Source organism: Saccostrea cucullata, unplaced genomic scaffold, assembly GCF_032062105.1.
Source record: "Saccostrea cucullata isolate Sc308-1 unplaced genomic scaffold, CSIRO_AGI_Scuc_v1 ctg548, whole genome shotgun sequence".
Lineage (NCBI taxonomy): Eukaryota > Metazoa > Mollusca > Bivalvia > Ostreida > Ostreidae > Saccostrea > Saccostrea cuccullata.
This window is the reverse complement of record NW_026928247.1, coordinates 122965-149507: the sequence shown is the minus strand read 5'-3', so window position 1 is coordinate 149507 and position 26543 is coordinate 122965. Positions and strand designations below refer to the sequence as shown.

The following is a 26543-nucleotide window of genomic DNA, read 5'->3' as shown; positions in this document are numbered from 1 at the left end:
AACAAAGTCCATAAAAAAATACAAAATTGGAGCAGAGCAAACACGGACTTCCGAAACATCAGAGGTGGGATCAGGTGCCATGGAGGAGTGAGCATCCCCTGCTGACCGGTGTGCTCCTTGTCATGATCGGGAAATAACGAACAAATCCGTCGTCAATTCAGTTAAGATCAAATGGATAGTATTAATCAATAGAAATAAAATATAAGCTCTCAAATGTCTTTCCTCTAGTAAGGTATTCAATATATTTTCTTAAGAAGGTACGCACATGTAAACTTACTCCAACTCCTATTAGTTTTACGAACATATTTGAAAACAATAATTTTTATCTTCAACTCGCATACTTCTCAATATAAGGAGCTTTCTCAGTACAATTAAAACAACATAAGATTTAAAATTATAATTAACAGTCTAAGCAGGTTCAAGCATAATGAGTTTTTAATTTAGCAAACAAGTCAACGCTTAAGCTCTGAATAATCATAATTTGAATTTTGTAAGTGCATTCCTGTGCCTGCGTGGTCGTTAGTATTTTCTGTATCTTTGTTTTCCATGTGATGTGCCACATCATAATCTGATGAGCTATCCAACTGATTCGGAGACGTATGCCAATAGGTATCTTCTGCAATATTACTTCTGGAGGGGGAGTTTCTTAGATGATCATAGTTTTCTTCCTCTGTTTCTCTATGAAAACTACTATGTCTTGTTGTTTCATCATAATTGTCTAAGTCTGTAGCTTTCCTTCTGCTGTTTTTATTTCCTAGGTGATCATATTCTCCCTCCTTGGTTTCTATATATGGATTTTCTGTCGGCGGAGTATCATTTTTGCATTCTTCATAGGAGCATTTAGGTTCAAGAATAAAGTAACTGCTGTTGCTAAAATTGCTCTTTTCATGATAAACGCGTTCATTTTCTTTCTGATTTGCTGCTAAATTGCTTCCCGGCTTTTCTGGCACAGGTCCTTTACCTTTCGTTGTTTTCCTTTGTCTCCTGAAAATCAACATAGTTTTTCTTCTTCATCATAACAATGATGAATATGAACATAAAAAGGATTGTAAATAAACAATCCAAATTCATTTAGCTTAAATCAGTTCAGTTGTTATTAATTCATATATACTTTATCATAAAAAGTTTTGTGATAATTGTATCCCCAGCCCCCAAATATTAAAATATAGAAAGAAACAAACCAGCAAATGAATCCTATTCCACCAAGAATTGTGCCAAGAAGGATGATAATAACAGGAACAACAATTGCTGATATCTCTGAATAAAAGTTTAATAAAAATAGAATAAGATAAGAACGAATAAAGAACTGTACTGTAAATCATAATTCTGTTGTTCAACTATTAGATTCGATGAAACGATAAGTTTAAATCAATGAATTATGGGTTTTATATATAAAATAAAATGTTGACGAAAACGTGTTGAGTTTTAAAACTGGTTTCGAGCATACCAATTGTTTTATTTGGTTCAAAGATCTCCAATAATAATGTCCTTTGCCTTAAGTACTTAAATCTATCGACTCTCTTTAAAATTGAAGAACATTGCAAATTTCTTATACCGTGTAGCCTGGAATTTCAGAAGAAAATTCTTATAGAAAAAAATGTTTTTTTTAAATGTTTAAAGTGTACTAAGTTTGATGATTGATTTGAACATATTTTATTGTAATGTAATTACAAAGGGATTGAGCAGTTTGTTATGAAAATTAGTTATAAAATTGATATATTCTCAGGGTTAGACTACTTTCTGCATATTAAAAAATTACACTGTAGGTATTTACAAATAATTTATTTAAGTATTAAATAGTTACAGCATGAATTTTAACGTTCCGCATATCTGACATTTTATAAGTTAAACATATTGTGGGCTGATGATATACTTTAAAATCCTTATGAAAATGGCACAGGTGTACCTTGCTGATCAAAACAATTATTTTAAATCTCAAAATACCATCAGATGAAATTCCCGACAAACTCGACTGACCTGGTCCAATGGTTTTCTTTTCTACGGGATTCAACGTGCCATTTTGAAGATGATCAGCTGTATCTGTTGTTGTTGATATTTCCTCTAGATTTGTGGTTGCTTTTGTTGACTGTGCTGTACTTGTTCTCCCTGTTGTTGTTGATGTGGGAGAAATTGTTACAGTGGAAAAGTTCATCTGAATTGAAAAAGGTTTAAAGGATCATTATATATGATCAAAGAGAAACCTTTTCTGTAAGTCACCGCTTGTTGTCTGGTTTGATGCGTTCCAAATGCCCTTCCGTCTATCAGTTCACGGTTCACGTTCAGTGATTATCATAAATGATTTCTTATTATAATATATATTGAATAATTATTCAATATAAAATTATAAAATAATATGTGGAAATATCTATTCAGATGCTTATATGTATTTTTGGTGCTGGGGTCGATAAATTCAGCAAAAGTGAGAAATACAGTACAGCAGAGGATGACGAAAAATACGTGCAATTGCAATCATATTACACTTGTCTCTCTGAAGGTTTTAAAACACCAAAAACGCATTAAGTACCATACTTGCATTGAGCTATCTAAGAAAATGAACTTTATCTTTACAATAACCTCAAACAATACAGTTGATTTGTACATTTTTTGAATAACCAAGCAATCGTGAATCCAAAATGCCGAAATTTTTCATGAAAGACATTGCCATTAATTACATAAAACTAGATGTATCGACAATTTAAATGTATTAGTATCATCAACTTAAATTAAAGTTAAATAGTACTAACTATAACAATCTTACATTTGAACAAACCACACGATTACTTTCGTTTTCACAGTTGACGAAAGAACATCTATTGTTCCCTCCACACTTTTCACATTTGATGAAGTTTGATTTCTCTTCAGTATCTATGCTGTTCCCTGAAAAGAATAATGCATTTACATAGAGTAGAAGAATATGTTAGATTATACATTTATTAACTAAGTTCGAGGGCAACATGCGATTTGTCGGACCCAAGAACCAAACTGTCTGCCTGAGGTCGTAAGGCCAAAGACAGAGAGTTTGGTCCGAGGGTCGACAAAACGCATTTTGCCCGAGAACACAGTCAATAAATGTCTTGTTATACCTTTCATTTTTATTTTTTTAACATACATGTGTTTTATACTGTCTTCCGTGATCGTGATGTAACATAAGGACCGTCACTTTTGAAGACCAACGAATAAAAATGAGATTAAGCTCCGCCCATTCTGTGACGTAAGCGGTCCAATATCGATTTTTTAAGCCCACTCAACAAAACATTAGAAATGTTCAGGTTTTTTTCGTATAGATTTTTATAGGAACAAATCTTAAAAGTATAAAAAAGAGATACTAGTAATCCTAAAGAGACAGTATGTTTATCTACTACGTTAGCCTAAGTTTTGAGAAACTTTAATATTAACGTCTTAAGAAGTGAAAGCATAATTGTTTGCATAAAAGGTATCCAACCTCCAGAAACAGAACATTTAAAAAAAATGCTATAATCTGTATTTATGAAAGCAAATGTGTTTATTAGTTTCTTTAAATCAAAAATTGCAATGAACGAAAATTTACTTTGCTTTCTAAGTTTTCTAAAGAAATTAAAGAGGTTGAGAATTCATACTTGTATGTGAACGAACATGTATTATACGTCACCAGTTTCAGTGGGGAAATTATCGAAATTCCTCGCATATTACGTCATCAATTTTAGTTTTACAAACATTCATGTGTGAAAACATTGATGTTATACATCATTCCAGATGTTTACTTTCATGAGCACTTATTCATATCATGTTTTGTTAACTAACGCACATGATAAAACTTTTAAAAGGTTGTTCCAGAGACACCGTTCGCTGTGTACACGTACATATTACACGTCTAATAGTATATTCACAAGTACACGTACGCGTAAAATACAGAGGTTTAGTTACACGTTTTGCGACGAACTTGTACGGTCGACGCCATCAATTGTTGTGTTCTTTGAAATCATGACGTCAACTCCGACGTGTAGCTACGAGTTTAGAACGCGTAATACACTATCTACACGTACGACATAAACGAGTAAAGTCGTCGATTAAATTCTTTATTTCTTGATCAGTTGATTGATCTGTAAGCAATAAAACATGAACAATATTTAATTTTGTAATCAATCGCGATTCAATGATTCCGTCAAAGTCTTTGCATTTTTATCAATGAAAGTTAAAACTGATATCAAGCAGTATGTTTACTTTGTACGCAGTTTTCATTTGAAGAAGACCCCGCCCGTGCACCCAGTGAAAATCCTCGGTGTTGATTGTTTTCCTTAATATCATTTTTCATTCAAACCCATTCTAACACCTATATATTTTTTCTTCCAAATAAAATATTTTCTATAAAATAACACCACAGGCAATAGACATAACAAAAATATAACCCCTCATCTACAATATTTGTAGTATGTTTTAAAATAGAAAAAAATATAATGTTATGTCAAGTGCTCGTTCAGATTGTGTCTAATAATTGACTATTTTACCTTTTTATAATAGCCATTGTGAACAGCAAACTCGTAAAAGAAAAAAGGGAGGCCAGGGGGTATTTAACTCTTTACCAAAGAAAAAAAAATATGAAAAACATTTCGATCCAATTTTGTCTTCCCGCTGTCAAATGAAAAATATGCTCTTTAGTCCATTGTCAAAACAGCTGTTGAAAGACCCGTTTCTAAGGAAAATTCAAACACTCAAGTATTTTATAATAAACTACGATACATTTCTTTTCTCAATATTGTCTCATAATGAATAGATGGCCAGGAGTCTTGTTTGAATTACAATGTTACAATGATTCACCCTCTGTCTGATCTTAAAAAGACCAGTATTATTACTATAACTCACACGCATAGAACATTAAACAGCATATTACATGTATATCAAATGAAAGTTTGAAAGGTTTCATGACAACTGTGCATGTAACAATGATCACATTAACACATTAAGATTTTTTTAATAAAAGCATCAAATTAATTGATGTTGAGCTAACTGAAACTTTTATATGAAAATCGAATATGAAGATCATATGTCTTTTTTTACAACAAAAGTATAATACAGGGACATATATAGTTGCTATGGCAACCAGTAAAACTTACTTAAAAACTAAAATTCTGGATTAATATGTGATACACGTAGATTGATCCAAGTTCAAGTTTTCCAACATTTTTCCAGCATTTCCAAAAAATATATATAAAACAAGATAATCTATCTTGAAATATTTCTGATGTTGCCATGGCAACGATTTTGAAAGTCAATTATTTTGGATTTAAGAAAAAACACAACTTTTGTTTTTTAGTATTTTTTTCTTTAAGTTCAAATTCACACTAAACTTGATTGAGATGAAATCTGTCTCTGCATTTTTCTTTAATTAATTCTCAAAAATGTATAAGAATGCAATTTTCCAATAATGATCAATTAAGCAAGACATTGATATTTTAGTGACTAAATTAGATACAATGATGATAGACAAGTGTAAATAACTTGCATAATTTTTCTTGCTCTCAGTTTTGTTCTTTAGCAGATTTTTCCGGGTTTTTCATTATTTTTGTTCAAGAAATGTCAAAAACAGTGCTATGAGAGGCGTTCTGGAGGCCATATTAAGCCATGTGTGGTTACTATGGTATCGGCACCCCAATAATTTTTTTTGCTAAATTTCAAGAAAGGGTGTTGCATAAGTAATAAATATAAAATTTGATCAAAATCGGTGGTATCACCTTTCCACCGATTATTGAGAAATTTTGGTTCTTAAAGCTGAACACGACTCGTAAATAGGCATACGCCATTTCGATAGCATTATCTACGATACATCAATACTAGGGTATACTCGTCGCATTCGTTACACCTGACTGCTTTATTGTCACGTGTATCGGCGTGGAATGGCGACCCGTGTTCGTGCTCGTTATCTTGCATTATCTTTGTTTATATTTTATCGCAGTTACGTTTATCTGTGTTGTCTGTATACTGCACTGACTTATACAACTATAATTGTAAACTTATTTGGTATCTTATTTTCCTGCATTAAACGAAGTATTACGTTATTATTCTCGCTACCGAGTTCTGTATAGGATACGTCCGTCTCCTCCAGTGTCGACTGATTACACTGAACAGTGACCAAGTTCTGCCCTATTTATAGGGGTCTGCAGGGTAGCGAGACTCGGGAACAAAAATGGCGGACAGATTCCTTTTACGAATCGTGTTCAGCTTTAAAGAGAATCTTATAGAGAATGGCTCCTAAAGCAATATGTTTGGTTTGTATATCTCGGGCCCTTGCAATTTGATATGTTTTGTAAAATATTTGGTTATAATATTAATGGATTGAATTCCAACTAATAATGTGCACTAAACAAAAAAAATTGGCGAACAACAAACTCGGACCTCCAAAACATCAGAAATTGGATTAGATGCCATATATCACTGTCAGTATTTTACTCTGTTCTTACAAAGAATTCAGACTCAACTATATTTTTATATTCTCGTGCGAAACCCACTGTGACGTCACAACTTTCGTATTTTTGCACTTTTCATCTTATTAAGCAAAAAAAGTCATTGCAAGTTAATGGGTATTTTATTAAACGTCTTTTGTGGAGAGCATCAGACGCTAGATCGAGTTCATCATTAAATGTTTTGATTTCATATACTTGTAAAGCACATTCAGAAATACTATCTAATTAAAAAAAATCATTTTCTGCAAAAAATATTGTACACCTCAAATTAAATACACTTACAATATTCCCCTCAATGAACAAATTAAAATGATTCAATTAATAGCTATGCCTAAAAATGTTTGCATTGTGTTACTACATGTGTATCTCTCTCAATGATGATTTGTACAAAATGATTTGTAAAACGATAAAAAGGATACAACAGCAGCCAACTGAAGTATAACTCAAAGGTCTTAAAAGTCACTAAATGTCACGGCTATACCATTTAATCACACTTCTGTGAAATTTCAGTTACTTTTCAGTCAATTGACTCCCATATAACAATATAATTGTGTGTTCTCCTTGACCTAAGAAGGCTTGGGTATAAAAAAAAGATAACCTGTTGGATTAAAATCAGATCAAACCTTAAATTATTGATGAGACATATACTAAATATATAGAAATTGGCTAAACTGTTCAAAGCATGTTGATTTAACAAAGCTTTGTTTTATATTAAGGTTAACTAAGAAATCTTGAAAACAAAAGATTACCTTGATCCATTCTTTGAAAAATTTGTCTTGCAGCTCCGATCCATGAAGGGCTAGACAAACTTTCATTAATTTTCTTACAGGCTTTTGAGGCATTTAATAATGGAAGATTTCCAAGAAGATAACCAGAATGATCATCTTTACATACTTTCATTGAGTTTTCCCAAGACTCATATGATTTGTTGTTAATCAAATTTGAAGAATCTATGAAAAAATAAACAGAACAATAGAAATGGCATTTCTGCTGTATTTGTAGTTGTTAAAATGTTTCACACGGATAAATAAATCTGTTAACATTTCAATAATGTCTTTCTCTTTTTCTCTTTTAAAGTCAAACTTCTTCCATAAAGTATCTTCATTGACATCTCAAACGCATTTTAGAGGGGAAACGGACACAAGCTCAAGGTTAAAAGACGTCGTTGTCTCTGGCAATGTGGATACAAACTTCATAAATACATGATATAATATTTAATTCAACATTTCATATCTGAAATCTTAAGGAGGAATGCCACACCAACTTTTTCATTTTATAGATCTCTGGGTCAACCTTTTTAAACAATGCGCAGTTGAGATAAGGCTGTCCGAAGGCTTAAAATGCCTTGAATATATACATTTTATTCAGAGCTAGATTTTAATTTTAATATGTAATCCTTGTTTGTTTGCAGACAACTTGAGATAAAAGTTAAATCAGGTTTTATTTTAAAGCATTTATGTGATGTCACATTACTGTGTTGATGACGTGACGGGGATTTATAAAATTTCTAATTGTTGCACAAAATTATAAAAATATTATACAAAGTTTGTTACATAGATCAATTCACCGTGATTTCTAGTACATAGAACGTGCTGGGGGCAGGTTTAATTTTTACTCGTTTAGAAAATATTTTACGAGAAATTAAACTTACCAACATAAGAAGGGATATTTTCCACTCTTTATTGCGATTTATACAAAAATGGATAAACTACACACAATCCCCCAGCAATATTCAATTAGAGGACATACATGTACTTTTCTTCTAGATTCACGCAGAATATCTTCAATTTATCCTTGTCTTTCACTTGTGCCAGCCCAATATAAACACGATTCATAAATTCTAACTCTGTCTACGGCCGTGTAAGGGGAGCGTTACACACTTCATTTTTTACTATTGTCTGAATATGTGCATATCGGACAAACAAAAGGAATAAGGATATTTAAATTTCAAATTCAAGTGTTCAACATTATAACAGCACACTCGAGCTGAAAAATAATCCTAACACTTAAATTAAACAAGTCCCCAAAATAAATCTACATTCCATGTAAAAATTATGGCACTTTTCCCGTCATGTCAGCTCAAGTATGCAGTGACTTGACGTCATATTCTATTATGACGTCATATCTAGGTAGTTCAGAAAAGTTACGACAAATTGAACAGTTTGATATTTTACGGACAGCCTTATCCTAGCTGGTTGGTCTCAGCATCAAAAGGCCGACATTAGCTCTGTTATTTTATATGATTTTTTTGTATTTTTCAAAGAAAATTAAAAAAAAATATTTCTATCAAAATAAGACGCTTTTTTGTAAAAATTTCACTGTAAAAGAATGCATCACATTAATATCTAGTAAAATATGTGAAGAAAAGCGGTATAGATTTTAAAATTTGTTGAATAAAAAAATATTTATGAAAATAAAACACATAATTTGTGAATATTCTTTAAATTTGTGGTTAAAATTTTCTTAAAAACAGTCACAACTGGGGAGAACTTGTTCGTTAATCATATTTATAAAAGAAATTGAAACAAAAAAGCGAAATTTTCGAGAATGTTTGTTATTTTGGCCAATCCCGATAAAAAAAATAAACTGATTCCGACCATAATTGTACAATTATTGGAATTAAATACCATTTCCACAAGAATACTAGTCTGACCGGTGTAATAAGGGTTAAAATATTATTAAACTTGACACTTAAATAGATTTCGTTATGGTCAATACATGAAGAGGCAATAAATTAGTAGTTCATTCATTTTGTGTTAATTTTGAAATTAAATAAAATGGTTTGGTAATGTCAGCTGTTGTGGGCTGTACATCTTAAAATTGTGAAAATTATGCTAAATTAGTAATTATATATACAGAATGAAAAATTACATTATTTGCCTAAGGTTCCTTTTCCCATTTTAACTCCGCATAAAAAACATTGTTTAACGCCGTCTCTTTTTTTAGGTGATGTATCCTACACCCCTATTTGACCTGATTTATATAAAATAGTAAAATATACACGTTTCTTATAACTTTTAGCCATAACGGAAAATAAAAGAACAATTATTTTTACATAAACACAATCATGTTTTATATTTCATATTTTTGAAGGTGAGATTGGAAAAGAGGGCGAGGTGGAGGGGATATATACTTCCAACTTGGCAAACTCCATGTAAACTGCTGGTGCAATTTATACAGAAATACTCTGTATTATCCGGTTTAATGCACTGTATAGCTAAACAATCACCCGGAAAATATTCCTTGGAACAATCGATATCTGCAAAAGAAACGCTTTACATTAATGTCATGTAAAGTTTTAGGGGGTTATTAATGTCATTTAAAATTTTAGAGAGTGGAGATTGTTTTTTAGATTTTTAGATAATTTATATATTTTTTTTCATTTTATAATAAGTTTACCTGTTTTCCCTTTATTAACCAATTGATGTATCATACGTGAAGCTCAAGTATGGTAATAGCCCATTTTTCCTTTCATTTGATGTAAGAATCACAAACAGTGATTATCGTCAAAGTATGCAGTAAAGAATTTAAAATGTTGATTGTTTTAAAACCAACAATGAATTTGATTTAACGACAAAGGGGAATCCACAATCATATGAGGCTGTCAAAGTTTTACTTTTTACTAATTTTCCTTAATTCTAATAACATTTTGTAAAGTTTGAAATATTTTTCAATTCGATAAACATGGAGCACAACTTTGCCTGTCTGAGATTGTAATACATAAACATGTGCCGTTAGCGCATGATATATACAAATGGTGTATAGGCAAGCTTGTGCATCAGTGGAAAATTGATGAAAAGTTGCATCAATATAGAAAATTGATCGATAGATTTCCGCAGTTTATTTTGATCTTTGTGAACCAAATAACTCATAAACAATGAACAATTTATACACAAAAGATGGCAACGGGTCTGTAATGATTATTTTGATCCATTATAATGTTCCAGATGAAGACAAACAAAAAAAAAATTTCTTTGAAGAATATATTCATTTGCATTTACGTCATTTTTATACATGATGTCTTTTACATAAATTATAGCACACCAATTAGAATTTAAGTTGAATACAAAGAATGCAGAAACTCGAGGCATGCAATTCTTTATTATATACCTAATGTGTATCAATCAATTTTACTATAGATTTAACGCTATCACTTGACGTCGTGATCCGACTTTTCGGATCACCACACTGTGGTTTTCTGAATCCATATCACCAATCTCTGAAACTGAGGACGTAGTACGCAAAAACATGACGTTATTTTTCTTGCACGTTTAAAAATCCCTTGTTATTATGCTTTGTTAAATGGATTAATTTTACACAATTGATATTTTTTAAGATTTCTTTAATATATTTAGCAAGTAATAAGGGAGTATATAATAAATTTATCATTATAACAGTAACTTTATCCAAAGGGACGCTTCGCGTCTCGTTTGATCTGATGATCCCCGCCTGTCAACTCGACGTGATACGACCCTTCGGATCAAGTAACTGTTATAATAATATATTTATTTATTTCCATTTATAGAATTAAGTAAGATATTGATGTCAGATTCAACACTATAGATACACGATAGATTATTTCGTAGATCTGAACATATTCAATCAAAAACAAACCTTTAAGTATTCATATAAAATCAGGTGGTCCATAATCTCAGAGAGATTGAATGTCTCTATAACTTTAAGAGACATTGAATTACGTTATGTGCATAAAAACTATTTCTAATTGCAGTGTTTTTACGATCATATTTACCTTTCTTAGATTTAAATACATTGAATGCATTTACACCACCACATTCTTTCGTGAATTTGCTGTCGATATGGTTTGCACAAGTGAAATTACATTCACTGGCATTTCTGCCATTTCTTTGTACCCGTCTCCTTAAGCAGAGGCATGTTCTATTCTGTTAAAAATCAGGCAAACATATATATCCTTTTGATTCATCAAAATGCTATTATCATGCTATCCTTAAGTCAGAGATGAACGATCTATATCATAATTTAGACCATTTCTGGTATAGTAGTGACAAACTATGTATACATTTATTAATTCTATAGTCATTATATACTGTAGATCAATACATTTTCGCGACACCTTATTTTCGCGAGATAGTCATTGACTCTTGCTAAGCGAGACAACATTTTCACGAATTGTGGTTATTGCTCTATATATTCTTGAGGAATGCTATTATACGCGAGAATTTATTTTTCGCAAGCACACTGTCTCGCGTAATTGCGCGAAAATAAAGCTCTCGCGAATAAAAAAGTGATTTACAGTACTGTGATATTATAGCAATGCAATGAAATTTTGTGGAGATAAAAAGTGTATATATGAAGTGTGTTTATTAAATAATCTACAAATAATCTACACAAATTAGTTAATTTTCCCTTACTGTGACTAAGAGAACTACAGGCACAAAGTGGAACAAACCTTAACACCCATTTCAGAACCCCCAAACAAATACAAGGGGTTACAGTGGCTGGAACGTTATTGTTGACAAAACAATCGTGTAGAATCGTTCGTGTATCGTGCGTGATCGTTCGTGTATCAGACTCAATCGTGTGTGTTTTTAATCGTGCGAGATCGTGCGTTTAGAATCGTGTAAATTTCGTTTTGTAAGTTTTTATTGAAATGTTATTTGTAAAATAAGCATTTCCCTTGTTTGTTTTTCTTAATTTATTAATTAAGATCCAAATAAAATGAAAAAGCGCAATTTACATAATAGAATGCAGAACGAACTAATTATCGCCCGTAAACAAGCAATATAGTAAGTCGTACAATATTAAGTTCTCGTCAAATAGCGCGATCAGTATTGTGATAAACCGTACTTAGATCTTTAACGCCTTTTTGAAAAATCTGATTTTAATTATTATTTACTTCTTATTGTGGTCAAGATAATCTTGAAATCAATTCATTGAAAATAAATATATATTTTTTTTACAAAGAAATAAACATTTCTCAATGCTTACATAACTAGTTAGTCGACAAATATACATGGACACGGAATGATTTTCGGGAGTTTTGATTATCTGTGTTTATCTCTTGAGCCTATTTGTAATTAATTAATTTTAAATTTCTCCAAATAAAAAAGTTGAATAATTGTCAAGTTTATCAGACATTGAATCATTGGAAACATAAGGATAAAATTTGTAAATATAAACTATTTAAGTCATTCCATGCTGCCATTTTTGTTCAATCGTATCCCCCTTTCTGCATATCATGATATCCATTTCAATCAAATTATACGACCCACAAACATGTACATCGTCTGATAGAACGAACAAAATCCGGTTTTTTTTTTTGATCGGAGAATTACCTTAGAAATAATTATTTTTAATCTAAAATATTAAGTCTTGCATATATTTAGTTACAGAAATATCATTTTCCCTTTTTTTCTTCAAAGTCTATGAAATAATATTGATAATTCTTTGAAATCTTAAAAAGTATTAAGCCGTATTTCGTTTTGAAAATATTGAATCCTAAATATTTTGAACTATTTTGAGTGAAGAATCGTGCGTTTGCGTTCACAATCGTGTAAGATCGTGTAACGTATAGAATCGTGAACGTGAAAGATCGTTCGTGTAACAGGTTTAATCGTGCGTTAATCGTGCGGAATCGTTCGTGTAACGTGATCGTTCGTGTAAGTTGTCAACAATAACGTTCCAGCCACTGTAACAAAAAGTTCGTTGACTAGCGTCATAAAATTAACACTGCTGTAGGCACATCACTCAATTTTAAAATACATTGTATCTACCGGTAGTTAGAATCATCTTTTCTATCTTAAGAATAAACCATAAATAATAAATTTTATTTTTTATTAATTTGGTCATGTTTTTGTAAGCAATGTTATGCCCAGGCGGCGCAACCTCGAACACGCCGTTTTTGCGACCTATGTGTAACTGAGAAAAACTCTTTTGATCTGATTATCTGACATCCCAACTTCCCATTAATTTGGGTACATGTACGTTTCGGGACACAATTGTTCCATAAAATATGAAATTTTCACTTCATTCTGGAAGTTCTATGAAATTTTATCGTAAATTTTACACGGAATGTCAAAAATGAGGCATTGGAAATGACCTCAAAAGGGGGAGGGGTTTCCGTTTCAAACATTCTTTAAATTTTTGCCTTTGATAAAACTGGTATAGACCTACATGTACATTAAACAGTTGAAACAGGCTACAGAGAAATAATATGCATCCAGAGTACTTATCTTTTAATGTCAAAATAGATTCAGAGAGAAAAGGGATACACAGTTAATGTCAATTTTCAGTCAAGATGTGAAAAATCAATCACGTCAAAAAATGACGTTGATCATGTGTTGTAGATATTGAACTCCCAAAAGCAAAATATGCCTACACAATCAAGCGCGGATCTCTGCCAATGTATTAATCCATTTTGAATATTATATTCATTGAAGGCCACTGTTCATGACATTGTAAAGTCATATAAACAAGGCGGGTTAAAGTCCTTACTCAGCTCCAGGGAATCTCATCAAAAAAATCTACGAGGTAGAAGTGGACATTGAAAAAATAGTGACGTTATCGGACGTCATGAAAATAAACGACGACAGCACCGGGTGATCATATAATGTTGTTCTCATTTTATAATCAAAAATAATGAACGTATCAGGCTAAATTTTTCAACATTTCTTTATTTTTTGTTGTTTAATGTTCCATTTAAATTTTGAAAGCACAGACTACATAGTACTACTTCTATAGCCTCAGTCTACGAACTTTTTGATAACCTCTTGTATATAGAGAGAGTTTTTAAACTAACCTTTATTGCAAATATAGTTTTTTTTGACTTCATGCACATTCCTTGACAAAATCCGGCAGTAATGTTTTCCATGGTTATATTTTCATCTGCGTATTTTAAAACGTCCGTGTCCTCGAAACAACCTTTATATGATAAAAAAAACTTCATAATTCTCAGCAATTTATGAGATATGGTTGAAATCGATATATTAGAACAAGCTTTTACTAAACAAATTATATTTTGCAATGAACTTATTTTTCTACGAATATCCCCAAAAACAAATTCAAAAGTGTATTGAGATAATCATTTCATTCAAGCATAGTATTTTCCAATGCGTCTTCATGCAAGGAAGTTTATTTTATTTTCCTTTTTTAAATTCTATTTTCTATTTTTATTTATAGATTTGGTCTGCTGAAATTCCATTTGATTTGAGCATGAGTTTTAAAATTGAGACTAGTTTGCTGGCGTGCATATAAAGGTTATGACGAATGAACGCATTTACATGTAAAACAGTGGTTTTGTATATTTACAAGGTATACCTTTACTCTGATCACCAAAAATCCACTGATAAGAACGAAAAATCACCTATTGCACATTGAATACCTATGATTCTTAAATTTCAAAGAAATAGAGCAATGACCTATTTTTCATGCTAGTGGCCTCTGAGTATTTTTCTGTATTGACGAAAAGACGTATACCATTTACAAGTATTGTGTCACAGACAAATTGTGACGAAAGTTTTTGACTTGAGAAATCTGAACTTACACACGATATTTTGCTTAAAAAGTATTATAAAAGAGAACACATACATTTTTTAAACTTTGCAAAAAAAAATGAAAAAACCAATAATAATTAATTTTACCAAGCAGTTTTATCCAGTGTGATATCCGCTGATAACGACCTGTCCAGTAACTCGGTCCCTGTACTGAAGTATGTATCGTCAGTGTTGAGTTTGCGCTTTTACAATAATTTTGAGCGTCGAACCAATTCCATCGCGCAGAAGGCGAACCTAATTAAAAAAAAATAATTCGATATAAATTTATTCATAAACAAGAAATATCATTAATAGATATTATTTAGTAAAGTAATAAAAATGACGTTTTCTAGCGATTGTGTCACATTTTTTTCTTTCATAGCAATATAACAACCTTTTTTTGCTAATAATTTATACCTCCAGGCCTAAATACTCTATGTTTAATTTATTTTAGTTTCAGATTTCAGTTTAGCGTGAGGAAATGACATTTCGTTAATTTAACATGTTTTCAAATTGATTTACATAGAACTTTTCCTTATTTCAATCCTCTTGAAATTGACGAATCGGAGGTTTAATTGATAGCTTTTGTCCTGTGTGTCTAGCTGTTTGTCGTTTTATTGTCTGTTCGCATGTTTGCCTCTCTGAAACCCTCGAACGTTGTCCATAACTTTTGAGTGGGTGAGACTTTGTCTTTAATACTTCATAGGTATAATTTCTTATTGAAAGATCTTTCTTAGGATATTAATTAGTTTTACCTCTTGGCCTTCGTGTTTAACACACATGCACATTTACCAATCTTTACCACACAATTATCTTGGTCATAATACTTTAAAAGTTGAAGCTCAGGGATTCATACTTTGCAAGTCTATTCATTGTGACAAGACATTCGCTACAATACGGGGGTAGTTTCAGTGTTTCTCAAACAGATGTTATGTTTGATGAAAACACTTGGAAAATTGTTAAGTAATGTAATTTGTAATCACAACTAATCAGGGCAACGCTATTCTGAGAAAAATCAAAGCTCTAAACAATGTCTAATGTAAACACAATAACAAAAATTAATAAAACGTTAATAAACTTACCCTTGTTTGAAGCTACAAGCATCGCTAACACATAAGCAATTTTAGAAATTGGTATGTAGTCCATCGTCTTCCAATGATTCATATATATAACATGTAAAGAAAAAAATTAATCAATGCTAATTATTCTTTTTTTTCCCTTTTCATTATTTCTTATATCGGCATAAACAGTTCCGACTATATTTATACTGAGAAAATATACAAATGTATAGGGATTAATCAATTTTTTTTTTTTTTTTTTTTTTACATTTTGTTTTGTTAGTGTTTTATATTGCATGAACTGTTACAATGTAAATGTGACTTACGTGTACTTAACTACATATTAATTAAAACTTTAGAACCATGTCTCCCACTGGAAAACCCGTTACATATACATACAAAGGATGTTCAATAACTAATGTCCTTTGGTCTTTTCACAAAAAAAAAATCTTATGACTAAGACCAAAATGTCACCACTCAGCAATGTTTTATCTAATGAAAATATTTTTTTTCTGATTAATTAATAACAATTCAATCATAAGATATCAATATATGAAGTGATAGAAAAAAGGATTTTCACAGCTAAGTTATCTGTCTAAAAATTGAGGGGAAATTTGGTCTTCGGGTAAGATTCTTTGTGAAAAGGGCCACTTAATTTTATAACATACAACACAAATATCATATAACTTTTAGACTGAGTATCTCTCTTATGATTGAATCTTTAATGAATTGATTTAAGGAATCACTGTCTAGTTTTGAGAGTATGCCAGGGCATCAACAATAGTGGGAAACAAGGGATAATTTGCATAACGGGCGAAACCCGTTATGCTAAAATTATCCCATGTTTCCCACTATTGTTGATGTCCCTGGCATACTCTCAAAACTAGACAGTGAATCCTTATATTTCCATTTCATTGTGAAATAAAATTGTAGACTTAGACATTAAAAATGTAGACTAATAGATTTAAATTACACGAGGACTTCCATGCCAATTTCAATAGTCCTTGCACACTGACGTCAAACACAAAGGCAACCGCACGAGATTTACATGCATATTTGGCCTCCTTAGCGTCAGACACAGAGACAGATGCGCACGAGATTTTCATGCGTATTAGGCCTCCGTAGCTGCTAACCTATCGACCTGCCTAATTTACATTCCGGCAGAATTATCAAGAAATAAATTTCCCACACTTTCAAACAGTTATCACAGAGAAAAAATTAGAAATGGAAATATATCAGTTTATGTGACCCCTTTCTATTTCATATTTTCATTGTGAGAAGCTGGAAAACAAAGGATATTTGAGAGACTGCTTTAGAAATGAATAGTTAAGAATCAGAAAACTAGAGTAAAATTGAACGCTTCTTTAAAACTATTGTAAATCTTGTTAACAATCCAAAAGAAATATCCACTGAAATTTTTAAGATTTACAGCAACCAATGTCTATATTATAGATATTGAGCATGTAGATTTCAATTAACAATAATGTTAAAATGGGCATAAAAAATGGGCACTGTTTTAGAATATCTTAACATTTTTTAGCACAATTCATTTCATACAGAACATTCATAATTAATCGTTGTGACATAATTGTTTATTTTTACTCATAAGAGAGAGAGAGAGAGAGAGAGAGAGAGAGAGAGAGAGAGAATTACAAAAAAGTTGGCTCCATCTGTTCCACTGAGTGTCAAATTTTTCTTTTTCATCAATTTTATTTGATATATATTTTTGTGTTTGCTAAAATTGATGTCAACTTCATCGACTATAAAAAGCATTCAACAACGTGGACCGACAGACATTGTGGAAGATACTGAGGCACTATGGAGTACCAGAGAAGCTGGTTTTCCTGATTCGGAACACCTACCAAGGCATGATATGCAGAGTTACCCATGCTGGCCAGATGTCTGAGAGTTTCGAGGTCAAGACAGGAGTCCGACAAGGTTGCTTGCTGTCACCATTTCTTTTTCTCTTGGTCATTGATTGGATCATGAGGACAACCACAGCAGGCAGGAACAATGGCATACAGTGGACACTCCTGAAGCAAATCCACGATCTGGATTTTTCAGATGACCCGGCTATCCTTTCACATAACTAAAGCCAGTTGCAGCATTAAACAAATCACCTTGTAACATCGGTAGAAACGAGCCTCAAATCAACTTGAAGAAAACAGAATTGATAAAGATAAACTCCACTGTCCAAAAACCAGTCACAGTTGGTGGTGAGCCCATCAAAGAAGTTGAGTCCTTCATCTTCCTGGGAAGTGTGGCGAACAGACACAGTGGCACAGACCGCGACATCAAGTCAAGAATTAGAAAGGTAAGAACTGCATTCACCATTTCAAAGAACTGCGCATACGTATTACCCCCAAACAGCGGATCCTCAACTCTAATGTAAAGTCCGTCCTATTGTATGGTGCAGAGACGTGGAGGATGACTAAAGCTACCCTGCAGAATATCCAGACATTTTACAACACCTGTCTCAGGCGCATCTTTAACATCCGATGGCCTGAAAGGATCTCAAACGAAGAACTATTGATGAGAGCTGGACAGGAACCAATGGAGTAACAAATAAGACAGAGGAAGTGGGGCTGGATTGGACACACACTAAGGAAGTCACCATCTACATATAGCATCACCTGAGTTGGAACCCACAGGGCGAAAGAAAAAGAGAACGTCCTAGAAACACCTGGAGGCGTAACTCGGAGTCAGAGTTAAGGACACAGGATATGACCTGGGATGATGCAGCTAGAGCAGCTCAGAATCGTGTTCGTTGGAGGACTGTCGTGGATAGCCTATGTTCCTCACGAAACGACAGGCCTAGGTAAGTAAGTTAAATTGATTCAAGTGTGATATCGACGAGTGCACAATTAGAAGTTTTTCGATACATCTAGAAGTATACATATGATATTTTATCCATAAAGTTTTGATATTCGCCATTTCATGTTTTTTTTCCTTTCATGCCTAATATTTTTTATGTGCAATTGGAGATTCTCTGCTTAAGATGTGCTCAAAATTTCAAGGCGTTATTGTACAAAGTCACATTCACTTAGATATGTTCAATTGTCTCTTTCTCTCCTTGACAAAAATAACACTGCTTAGAATTTACCTTTCTGATTTTGAATAAAAATGAATTAGTCGCCAATTTTTTAGTTAAAAGTCTGAACTGAAACCATTGGAGTTAAAAAATGTTCGTAATTTAAAATTGTAAATTTTAATGTTTTTTTTTTTTAATCAGAAATTGTAATTCTTGACTTTTGCCAGAAATTTAAACTGATAATGAAACATGAATACAATGCTTTAAAACCTCAAAACAAATCTAAAATAAATGCACGTGACAAAAACAGCGAAGGTTTAGAAAAAGCAAAGAATTCAAAGAAAGACAAAGACAGTTTTATATGCCTTTTTTTAAATATTAGTAGTCTTTTTGTTCGAATTCTTATTTGGGAAGGAACTGGAATTTCTGGAGGAGTCAAGAAAACAAATTTTTTTGCGAAAAATGGAAATGTTTATTAGAGGAAGGAACCAGAATCAGGAATCCACTACATATTTTTTTTCAAGAGAGCGTCCAAAAACATATTCCCTAAAAAAATATTGTGTGTTGTTTATAGTCCCTTTTGAGAATTTTTCATTTTTATGGAGACGCCATCCCTTGCCGTTGGAAAGCTGCAAATTTTGTCCTATACTCGGCACTCAGGGCCATTGAGCAGGGAGGGATCTTTTCAGCACCTACTGCGACACGGGACCTCGGTTTATACTGTCTCATCTTAAGGACTGGTCTCCACGTACCACAGTGAGATTCGACTCCTTACTCTGCGACTTTAGAGCACGCGCAATAACCACTGCACGGGCGAGTATTCCCCGAAGATTAAAGGTATGTTGGATATAAACAGATAGTCAATGTGTTTTCACCAGACCTGTCACCCTTTGATTCTCTTAAATCAAATAAAAAATCCTTTTAGAAAACAAGTCCAGGAAATCATACATGTAGTATCTGCCCTATTCCAACATACGAAGGGTCATACTCAAAAGTAAGAAATTAGATAAAAATGTTACAGACATGTGTTTTATAAAAAAGGGAATATTTAAGTTATATCATTAAGACTAAATCATTGAAAAATGATTTATTTCTTTCTAAGCACCGAGTACATTATCTATTGAACAGCCCTCTTACTATAAGATTTCAATATCTGGAATATAAAAGAAGTAATGGAAAATGAATGTATGTTAGGCCTTGTTGAATAGTGTAATCAAAAATCATCGTATTCATCTTAAAATAGCATTGTAATACGTTTATGTAATGTCTGTCTTAGAGAGAGAGAGAGGCAATTTTATCCTCCTAGCTTAAAATCGTTTAGTTTTTTTTAAAATATATTAAAATTAAACAGTGCACATTTCATATGACATAAACAACCCATATCCTTGTCAGAGTCACTTATGCAATAAATATAACTATTAACATTTCAGATCAAATGGGTTCAAAGATAATATTTTAAAAGTATTATGGTAATGTTAATTTAGACCTATAAATGAGACCTACGATAATGTTTTTTCCTTTATCGATATAAATTACGGAAGTGTTTTATGCGTTCTTCTCAAGGCCTTTGTGTGAATTTTAAATCGCAATTTTTATTTCATCTTTTCACTTTAGGTCCTCCGAAGGTTTCTTGAACTTCACAATTATCAAATTTACCAAATACATATAAACCAAAGAAAAGAAAAAATATTCAGATATTTTTCGATCAAAAAGTCTATATAATTTTGTCGAAAGGAAATTAAGAGTTAGCTTTCTTTATTTAGATGTTTCTTAAGATGTTGCTTAACGGTGAATAATCATATAGAGAAAGATCTGCCTTGTCTGGTCATTCAAAAGATCAGTCATGGTGCTTTCAAACATTTCATTTTGAGACCATAAGATAACAAACATTTAAAAGGTCCCAAACTTAAAAATATTCTACTTTCACTTTAAATCGAACCTGGGTTACAACTTTCTTCAACGAATCGTTACAATTTGTATGTAGAAGAAGGATATGCAGACAACGAACAGTATTCAATCTCAAAGTCCATTAAACAATATACAAAATAAGAGCAGAGCAAACACGGACATCCCAAACATCAGAGGTGTGATCAGGTGCCATGGAGGAGTGAGCATCCCCTGCTGACCGGTCACACCTGCTGTGTGCTCGTTGTCATGATCAGGAGATAACGGAAAAAAATCCGTCGTCAATTAAGTGTATAATAATGGACTAGCAATTGGTATGAAAAACGTCAGTCAGCATTTGACTCAATAATAAATTGTATTTGCTGACAAAGTCATTGTATAGACCATAGAACTTACGAAATGATGACTATAAACGAGACTGTTGATATTCTTGTTTCACCAACTTGCTTGTCAATAATTTACCTCGTTTAAGAAATTGTTCATACGTAGAGCATGCTTTTGCGTATCGAATCAACTGAGATATATATACTCCGTATGCAGGTGATAAAGGTATATATGGTTTTTGGCAATTCGCAGCTAGGATTAGGCTGCCCGTAAAATATCAAACTGTTGAAACTGTAGTAACTTCTCTGAACTATCTAGATATGACGTCATAATAGAATATGACGTCAAGTCACTGCATACCTGAGCTGACATGACTGGGAAAGTGTCATAATTTTTACATGGCATGTAGATTTATTTTGGGGACTTGTTTTCTAATTCAAGTGCTATAGTTGTTTTTGAAGCTAGAGTTGGCTGTTATGATGTTGAACATTTGAAATTTGAATATCCCTATTTCTTTCACTTGTCCGATATGCACATTTTCAAACAATAGCGAAAAATTATGTGTGAAACGCTCCCTTTACATGTCCGTAGACAGAATACGAATTTATGAACGGTGTTTATATTGGACTGGCACAAGTGATAAACAAGGACAAACTGAAGATATTCTGTGTGAATCTACAAGAAAATTATGTCCTCTAACTGAGTATTGCTGGGGGATTGTGTGTAGTTTATCCATTTTTGTATAAATCGCGATAAAGAATGGAAAATACACCTTCTTATGTTCGTAAGTTGAATTTCTCGTAAAATGTTTTCTTAACGAGTAAAAATTAAACCTGCCCCTAGCACTTTTTATGTACCAGAGATCACGATGAATTGATCTTTGTTACAAACTTTGCACAATATATTTATATTGCACTTGTACCGAAGCTATTTTTATGCAACAATAAGGAATATCATAAATCTCCGTCACGTGATCAACACAGTCATATAAAATCACATAAACGCTGTAAAATAAAACCTAATTATTCTATTATCTCAAGTTGACTGCAATTTCAAACAAGGATTACATATTAGAATTAAAATCTAGCTCAAAATAAAATATATATTTTAAGACATTTTAAGCCTTCGGACAGCCTTATCATCACTGCGTTGACAATACGTCGTCGATATATCTAAATGTCGAGTTGAAGGCCACAGCAAGTGTTTTCTTCTTTTCACGCACAAGACTCTGCATAAATTCTGCTTCATTTAAGAAATAAATAACAAGTTTATAAACTTCATTGGGAATTGAAGTGGGTCGGTCACGTGATCAAATCCTGTGAAGGCCGAAGGCCTTCTCAGAAGATTTGATCACGTACCGACCCACTTCAATTCCCATTGAAGTTTATAAACGTGTTTTTTATTACTTATATATACATTTGAGACAGACAATTTAATATTTTCGAATTTAAATTATTGCACTAACCATCCGTCGTAGATTTTGAAAAATGACGCAAGGTGTACATCGGCTTGCATGGCGGTTACGCTTCGAATATTCATTAGGCTAAGGAATCTATTTCGGGGATATTTTGTAAAAGGCTACTTGTGATCAGTAAAAGTGAACAGATTGTTGTCTGGGAATATTTTTATTTGTGAAAATTGATAATCAATGCTGAAAAGACACAAGAAACACGTCCGAAGTTTGATGATAAAAAGTTTGAGGAATTTCGGTCGTCGGAAAGGGATGGATGGATCCGATGGATTGACCACACTTGTACAAGCCAGTTAATTTGCCATTTGATCAAAAACATTCTACGGTTTCAGTAACTAAAGGCATACTTCGCGTAAAACACTAATAAACAGGTAGACAAAGGCGACAGCTTTACATTGAACTACGAAAACGCTGAGGTGTTTGGCAGCTGTTCATGGCATGATTGGAATGATATTTTCCAACAGATTTACACATTTATCGTGAGTAGAATTTAGATATAAAATAATAGTTTATCATGAAAATTTAACCTATTTAGGTCTACCCCAAAAATAAGGATGAACTTTAGAGACTGTGCAACTGACAAAAATGAAGAAAAATGTCAACAAACGCTAGTTTTTTCTATGTACACAGGTTGTATCGATAGCCAAGAAATGTATGAAATACTTGTTTACATTGTAAATAAAAAATATCATTTTACTTGCTTATTTTGTTTATTTTTTATACATGAAAAGGAAGTAGAGCAGGTCATTTCATAACTTATGTACCGGTAGATATTATTGCGCCGTGTGATTCGGCCATGCATTGACCTCTGACCTCCGACAAACTTCATACAGAATTGAAGATATTTTCTCTCTGTATGTTTATATAGTGGAAAAATACCACAAATGTATATATATTAATATAAAAATAAGTCTGCTAATAACGGAACGCGATTGGTACCCATGGGAATCCAATAGATTGTTGGAATACCTGGTCTCCAAAAAACACATAGATATTGTCAATCAGAAACTCAAGCATCTTCTTGATGTCAACTTCAGAGTACTTATGTGTGCAATCAGAATCGGTTTTAACAAAATAATTTTGCAAATGACCAATGACGAGATAAGTAAATTTCCGAGTTCCATTTTTATTGAAGAAGCAGATGTCATTGATATCAAAAAGCCTGGAGTTTAATTTGTCGTGGGGAATTGTTGCGTATAAAGTTGAAAAGTCGTTAGTTTTCAAGCTGTTGATTTTTGTAAAGTCTTGTGATTTGAAATTGTCCAAAAGTTCTTTAGAATTTTTAAGTATCCACATCTGATTCACACCACTTCTTGAATATATATAGTTGCACAGTATTCTTGAAGTTTTTCCTTCACTTCTGTCAATATCTTAGTGAGGAGTAACGAAAGAGGCTTTGTTGAACATTTACTGGAATCTGAAATGTATCTTTGTTTTTAAGGATTCTTATGAAGTTTCGGAATCCAATATATATAAGGTAGTTCAAATTCATTTTGGCTCTGTGGAATATTAAAAGTATTCAATACTGACAGCCCTAGTTCCGAGGAGCTGTCTCACCTAGTCTAAAACGCCTGTATCAGGGCTTATACACTATTAAGTATAGTATATGATATAATGAGCTCGCTAAAAATTCACTATTGCGAAGAAAAGTTCTTTACGATTAAATGGAGAAGGAGAATAAAATAAATAAAGAAGAATTCGAGAAGATTATGTATCGCTGAGAAAGAGACAGTGAATAGCCCGCGAAAATACGCTTACGGTGTCATGAATTTAAGTGATCTACGGTATTTACATGTATTTGCTTGACCATAATATCAATCTAAAGTAGAGTCAATTTTATTCAGTGGTATAAAACCTAAAACCTTCATCACCTGCATACGAAATTTATATATCTCAGTTGATTTGATACGCAAGAGCATGTTCTACGCATAGACATATTTTAGAATGAAATAAATTATTGATAAACAAGTTGATGAATCAAAAATATCAGCATTTTTGTTTAAAGTCATCATTTTTAGGTTCTAATTATAAGGTTGACACAATGCTTGCAACGTGACAACCACCTGGTACATGCGATATAACTGGTACTGTGTACGGCTAAATCTATCCATTATGGATACATCTAACTATATACATGTATACATTTTTCAGTCTTTATTTACTTTGCTATATACTAGTATATAGTTTAAAGTAATACATATTATGTAGAACCTACGTCGTATGACATCATAACTAGTGGATGTGTTTAGCTAGTGCTAGATCCATTATGACGTCATAATTAATTCAATGTCACTTTTCCCCATACTTTGTAGCTTTCTGCAAAAATAGAATACTCCACTAAATGTAAAACGTTAACAGCATTATTCATTTTTGTATGTGAGCGAACATCGTTCGATCAGATGATAAATAAAGTATATTTTATGAAAAAACACACCACATATTCAACATTTGAACATTGTATATCTTAGTTTACTTCCATAAAACTAGTTACATAGTAATAAACCAAAGATGTTCATGTTTGTCTGTCTGTGTCTGTTCAGCTTATAGGGGTAAACACTCAGTTATGTTCAAGACCGAGGTAGAAAATGTCATCTTAGTGCCGTTTTAAGGTAGAATCTATGTTGGAAAAGTCTTTGTCACAAAATTTTCAAACTTTTCAAAATGATAAATTAACACTCGCTTATCAATCAGTCAAAAACACATGACATGTTTCCTTGTTATTAAATATAGTGCAGCCTATGAAACATGGAATTGTATTTACATACTGCGACTTCAGTTATTTTTAGGGGTACTTGTCATAAAGAGAATATGAAAAATCTCAAAAATACTAAATTAAACATCGTCGTTTGTTGACTTTATTAACTGAACATACATTAAGCGGTAAATTCTATTATTGCAGAAAGCTTCTATTGCTAAATCAAGCACATCGCTAAATGCCTTGTTTACAAATATTTATGTAAAGCAAACTCGAGAACCAAAAATTCAAATCAATGCTAAATTAAATAAACACAATATCCGCCAAATACCCTACACGCCAAAAAAAAATATATATACAGTTTTCCCATTAAGTAATGATATCGATCCGTATTTGGTTTTTAACTCAACATTTCAACATACAGTATATATTAACACTATCATAAAACATCCGTAAAATGTAGTGTTATCTACATTCAATATTAATCAGTGAATTTAAAGATTAAATTTCAAAAATGATTGACCGCCACGCGATACACGATTGAATTAATAAAATATACAAGTATATATTTATGATTACATGTACTAGTATTTTCTTAACGGATGAAAAAATGTATCGGTTTAGTAAATACATGTACATTGTAAGACCTCTTTGCACATGTACTTAACATAATAAACGATACAACTGCATTATGATATGAATAATCCAATTGTATTTATATACATAAATCAGAAAAAAAAACATCTTTTGGGTTAACAAATTCAACTGATAATTCATAGATAAAAACATACCTTATATATGTCTTCCTTATCACTAGACATTACGGGCGTAAACACATGTCTGTTTATACTTCCTTGTCAGGGTCTTTGTATGAAATTTTAAATGTCATTTTTATTTGAGGCCTTTTGAAGGTTTGTTTACCGGTTCATATAAATATCGCCGATAAAGCAACCTTTGATCTTCCTTCATTCGCATTATAAGATTTTATGCTCTGGTTAAGTATTGTAAGTAGTCCAAATACTGTGAAGAAAACCCTTAGAAACTAGAGGTGTTGTGGGCAATGAGCTCACTTAATGATACCCCCGCCTTCCATATCAGTATAATGGCAAATT

At 32.3% G+C, this 26543-nt stretch overlaps 1 protein-coding gene across 1 annotated transcript; it reads right to left on the bottom strand.

Moving 5' to 3' along the window:
* Nucleotides 1–241: 241 nt before the first annotated feature.
* On the bottom strand, nucleotides 242–26543 carry LOC134276892 (uncharacterized). Its single transcript, XM_062759172.1, has 11 exons — nucleotides 26223–26543; nucleotides 16030–16096; nucleotides 15056–15202; nucleotides 14215–14336; nucleotides 11188–11338; nucleotides 9571–9696; nucleotides 7187–7387; nucleotides 2759–2877; nucleotides 1978–2152; nucleotides 1182–1257; nucleotides 242–984 (listed from the first exon to the last, which is right to left on the bottom strand). Exons 1-11 carry the CDS (start codon nucleotides 26250–26252, stop codon nucleotides 453–455), a joined length of 1746 nt encoding a protein of 581 aa, XP_062615156.1. The 5' UTR covers nucleotides 26253–26543; the 3' UTR covers nucleotides 242–452.

Bases quoted from the DNA above. Each gene is read 5' to 3' on its own strand.
- LOC134276892 (XM_062759172.1), bottom strand. From the start codon at position 26,252: ATGTCTAGTGATAAGGAAGACATATATAAG. The intron at 11,339-14,214 runs GTTAGTTTAAAA...GATTTTTAACAG, and splicing joins AAACTATATTTGCAATAAAG to AATAGAACATGCCTCTGCTT. The intron at 2,153-2,758 runs GTAAGATTGTTA...TTTTCAATTCAG, and splicing joins ATCGTGTGGTTTGTTCAAAT to ATGAACTTTTCCACTGTAAC.